The sequence below is a fragment of the Tupaia chinensis genome, unplaced genomic scaffold, assembly GCF_000334495.1.
Source record: "Tupaia chinensis unplaced genomic scaffold, TupChi_1.0 Scaffold000627_1, whole genome shotgun sequence".
Classification (NCBI taxonomy): domain Eukaryota; kingdom Metazoa; phylum Chordata; class Mammalia; order Scandentia; family Tupaiidae; genus Tupaia; species Tupaia belangeri.
The window spans coordinates 1,830,755-1,835,024 of NW_006160147.1; the positions used below are offsets into that span (position 1 = coordinate 1,830,755).

Genomic DNA, 4,270 nt, shown 5'->3' on the forward strand with positions numbered 1-4,270 from the left:
TTAAGAGAGATTTTTGCTATAGGGCACGTGTGCTCGCCAGAGAGACAGAGAGTGACAGAGAGACAGAAAGTGAAAAGTCACCTCCCAGTGGGGATGGCCACGCCGCAATCCCTTCTCCATTGTTCTCTCAGGATTTTGGACATGTACACACATGAGTCCAGGACTCGAACTGCGGTCGACTACGTGGGAGTCCAGAGATGTAACCATAATATCATCTGCTAGTCCCAGGGACATGTCTTGGCTCAGGGCTATTTTCTCAGCCCAGGACAAGGTGTGGACTCTGGAGCCAGAGAGACCTAGGTTCCTGGGCAAGTCACCTCACCCCTGAGGTTCTTTTCTCCTTTACAAAATGAGGTTACTAAGACCCATCGACATAGTTGCTGGGGGTTAAGGAAGACAGCATCTACGAAGAACATGGGAGACAAACACACACAGCAGACGCCCCGTGAACAGTAGTGATTATTCTTCCTGGAGGCTTCTCTCTGCCCAAATCCTGCTCTGATTAGCGCTCCCTGAACGCCGGCTCCCACACTCAGTCTGCCTCTGTGCGCCCTCGGCTCTCCTGCTGCCCTGGGTGTCTCCCAAGCACATTCCCCACAACTGCCATGGACTGCCAACAGGCCCCAGACTCGTCCCATTGAGCACTTTCTCACGGCCAGGGCCTGCCAGCCTCCCAGCCCTGCTTTCTCCACAGGCACTGGAGAAGCTGCAGTTCCTGTACTTGGCGGACAACCTGCTGGACTCCATCCCCGGGCCTTTCCCCCTGAGCCTGCGCTCGCTACACCTGCAGGTGAGGGGCCTCATAGCCAGGACAGCGAACAGCACAGAGGAAGGTTAGCTAACAGGGTGCAGGGCCGGGCAGGGTGCTTGGGAGGCTTAGGGGGGGGGTCTCCTTCCTGGGGGCTCACCAGAGACACACCGATGGTCTCGTCTGGACCACTGTCCACAGCCACAGTCTGATTTTCTCCACTTCGACCCCTTCAAGCCCTCCTCTCCTGCCACATCTTTGTTTCTTCTCACCCTGCCACTTTCCCTTCTCCCTTTTCCTATCCCCTCTCCTCATCTTCCCAGCACCCCTCCTAATCTCTCCTCTGTCTCTATTTTCCTTGAGACCTTCTCATCCCTTCTGATGTGACCTTTGCTCCGTGTGCCTGTTTCTCCAGTTGCACCGGGAAGTCGGAGCTGGTAGGGATATCTGATGGGAGCCTTCCAGGCTGCCCCATGGTGGACCCTCGAGGCAGGAGCTCAGCTGTGTGTGTTCTTTCCAGAACAACAAGATAAAGGCCCTGCGGACAGACAGCTTCTGTGACCCCGTGGAGCACAGATACACCCGCAGGCAGCTGGAGGACATCCGGCTGGACGGCAACCCCATCAACCTCAGCCACTTCCCCAGCGCCTACTTCTGCCTGCCTCGGCTCCCCACGGGCCGCCTCACCTAGCCCTGCCGGCCCTCTTCTCCCAGGGGAGCCTCAGGACGGCTGAGCACACACCCAGCCATCTTCAGTCCAGGCACTGCTCAGCCTCAGGACTTGATTACAAAATCCAGTCCCCCTTCCGAGGCACACAAATGTCCTTCACAGCTAGATTTGCATTTCTCCTTCCTCTTTCCTTAACACCTTCTGGCTCCTGGCTCAGAGAAGAACGATGCCTGCAGCAAAGCTCCTTTCCATATTCCCCTTCCCTCCTACCCACACAGATTGGCAGAAAAGCCATGAAAGAGGAGGCAGAGACGGAGGAGGGAAGGGGAGGCTGGGGGAAGGGGAGGAGCAACAGTGGCGTGCCGGAGTCAGCTCTTACACATAGGCTTGCAGGAACCGATGATTAGATTTTCCAGAATTGTGCAAGTCAGTTGTTAAACACAGCCATTACGAAAAATTTAATTACACAAACTCGCAATTAAATGCATTATATTGAAAACAAATGGAATAAATACTCAAATGTATCCCTCCCCTATTATTTTGTTGTATTTTACTATTAACCGTGCTGTCGAAGTTCTTTATGCCCGTGGTCTCTGCGTGGTGAGAATCCTGTATGAGTGTGTCTCTTCCCAGCTCTTCGCTCAGTGTTATCTCATTGGTAGTTTGACCCTGACATGGTGGGAGTATTTACACCATGCAAATTGGTAAATGCTACCAATGGAGATTTCCTTTTGCAGAGTTGTCTGCTAGACCTTTGCCAGCACACCACTGAGGAAGAAGAATCGCAATTTAAACTAGCCTCTACCTCCATGCCCCCTCTCTGTGGGCAAGTAGGGTTTTATGGGGCATTCCTTGATTTCTTGCTCTTCCTTGGCCAGGACCTCCTGTTAGATTTGGAGGGAGCCCTATAAGGATGAAGAACTGACAAGGATCTTCACCTGGATGCCCTTCTTGTAGCCCTAACCTATTCCCTGGCTCACCCACCAGTCTCAGCAGCCCCAGGCCTTCCTTGGCCTTGGGGGTTTTCATCCTTCCTAGTCGCACCTACATTTTCAACCACGAGAGGGCAGTCTTAGGCCAAGTTAAATAAATAAATGCAGCGATTATTCACCTGCAGCCTTTGGAATCCTGGGTGGAGCCTGCTGTGCTGGGAGGATGGGAAGAAGGGCAATTATTTCAGCCGACTTGCTCTTTGAATTATAAGGGAAGGACATGCTTTACTTCATCTTCTTATAAGGAGATGCTGGGGTAAAGGGCTCTAAACGAAGAGATGCTTTGGCATCAGGTGCTGACAAGGCGTGAAAGAGGGACGAGCAGGCAGTGCTGCATTCATTCAGCAAGGATATTTCGGAGCACCTGCTGCTCCACGCCAGACACCGTGACGTGCTGGCGATAAGACAGTGTGCAAAAGAGGCATACTGCTTTTGCTCCTGGAGTTTAGTGCACGAGACAGGAGCGAAACAAACAGTTACACAAATAACCACATTCACTAGTCAACTCCTGGTGGGCGCTACCCAGGGGGCTTACTAAAGGAAGCCAAGTCGAGGGTAAGGGAGACCTCTGTACAGCGCTGACAGCTAAGCTGAAACTCAGAGGAGGAGCTGCCCAGGCAATGGTTGCCAAAGCAACCACTCAAGGTCCCAGGTGGTCCTGGACTCTGGCAGGACAGGTGTTTCTTGTGGCTCACATGGAAGGGGACCCACTCACCTGCCTGCCCCGTGCCTCCCCCCACCTTTGCCTAGAACTTCACCAAGCACTTTAGGTCCTCCCAGAGAAGACAAACCACTTACGGCAGATCACCTGGCCGACTGAGGCTTGGAGCAAGACTCAACACAGGGCTTCGAGCTGGCCCGAGGAAGTCAGCTGGTGAGAGGCGCCCTTGTGCCCTCGCTGTGCCGCCCTCTCTGCTCATCTCGGGCTTCCGGCCCTCCTTGCCCCTGGGAGGCGTGGGAAGCCAGTAAGCCAATAGCTCCGTGCTGCTCTGAACAGTGTTCTGTCACCAGCACATCCTCTTCCTCTTCCTGTCGTTCGAGGAGTTCGTTACTGAAGACTCTCATCCTTCAGTCTCACTCCCGTTCACGCCCTGCTTTACTGGACCATGACAAGCCCTGGGCACACCACAGCTAAAAGCCTCATGAGCCCGAGATGCAGGGAAACTTGGATTGAAGGAATCCAGTGGGGAAAAGTCAAAATAAAAATAAAGGAGCTTTTCCAGCACGGGGCTCCTGATGCTAGAAGCCACACCATGCCCGGATGCCCTGTGGTTAACCTGGGCTGAGCACAGAAAGTCCCCTGCGCTACGATGGCAGAAGGCGACCAACTGTCCCTGGACCCCCGGAGTTCACTGGACAGTGGAAATGCTTCTATGAGCATCGACTCATTGAATCCCAACGACAACCCAGGATAGCAGAGAGGTTCAGCTCCATGTAGCAGATGAGAAAACAGGCTCGGGAGAGGGAAGTAGCTCAAACCCAAACAACTGGAGAGCGGGAGAGCCAGGAATCAAACCAGGTCTGTCCAACCAGGGGCCACATTGCTGCACTCACACTACCCTCTGAGGTAGGCACCACCTGCAAACGCCAGTCAAAGGTGACAGGCTCCAGTTTTTTCCCTGACCATGACTGCTACACTGACCAGGATCTCCCAGGGACTGCGGCCTCTGCAGCTGTCTCCTGACTAATCCCTTATGTTTGGCTAGGGAAGCCTGAGAAGTAGAAAGAATGCCCTTGCTGGTCACCGCCCTGAAGACATTCTAAACAGAGCATCTGTCCCTTGACCCCAGGGAAGGAGTGGGGGATGTAAACTCCACTCTGCAGCTGTTGCATCTCAGTCTGGACGAGGTGGAGGGGCCA

The 4,270-nt window shown here is 53.8% G+C and overlaps 1 protein-coding gene across 1 annotated transcript in view; it reads left to right on the forward strand.

Annotated features, from left to right (window-relative positions):
- The window catches only part of OPTC (opticin), a 7,957-nt gene extending 5,812 nt beyond the window's left edge, over nucleotides 1-2,145 (forward strand). The window contains exons 5-6 of the mRNA XM_006159176.2: nucleotides 695-790; nucleotides 1,269-2,145. Coding sequence (XP_006159238.1) covers nucleotides 695-790; nucleotides 1,269-1,439 — 267 coding nt within the window. The 3' untranslated portion in view covers nucleotides 1,440-2,145. The remainder of the gene's footprint in view (nucleotides 1-694; nucleotides 791-1,268) is intronic.
- The last annotated feature ends 2,125 nt before the right edge of the window (nucleotides 2,146-4,270 follow it).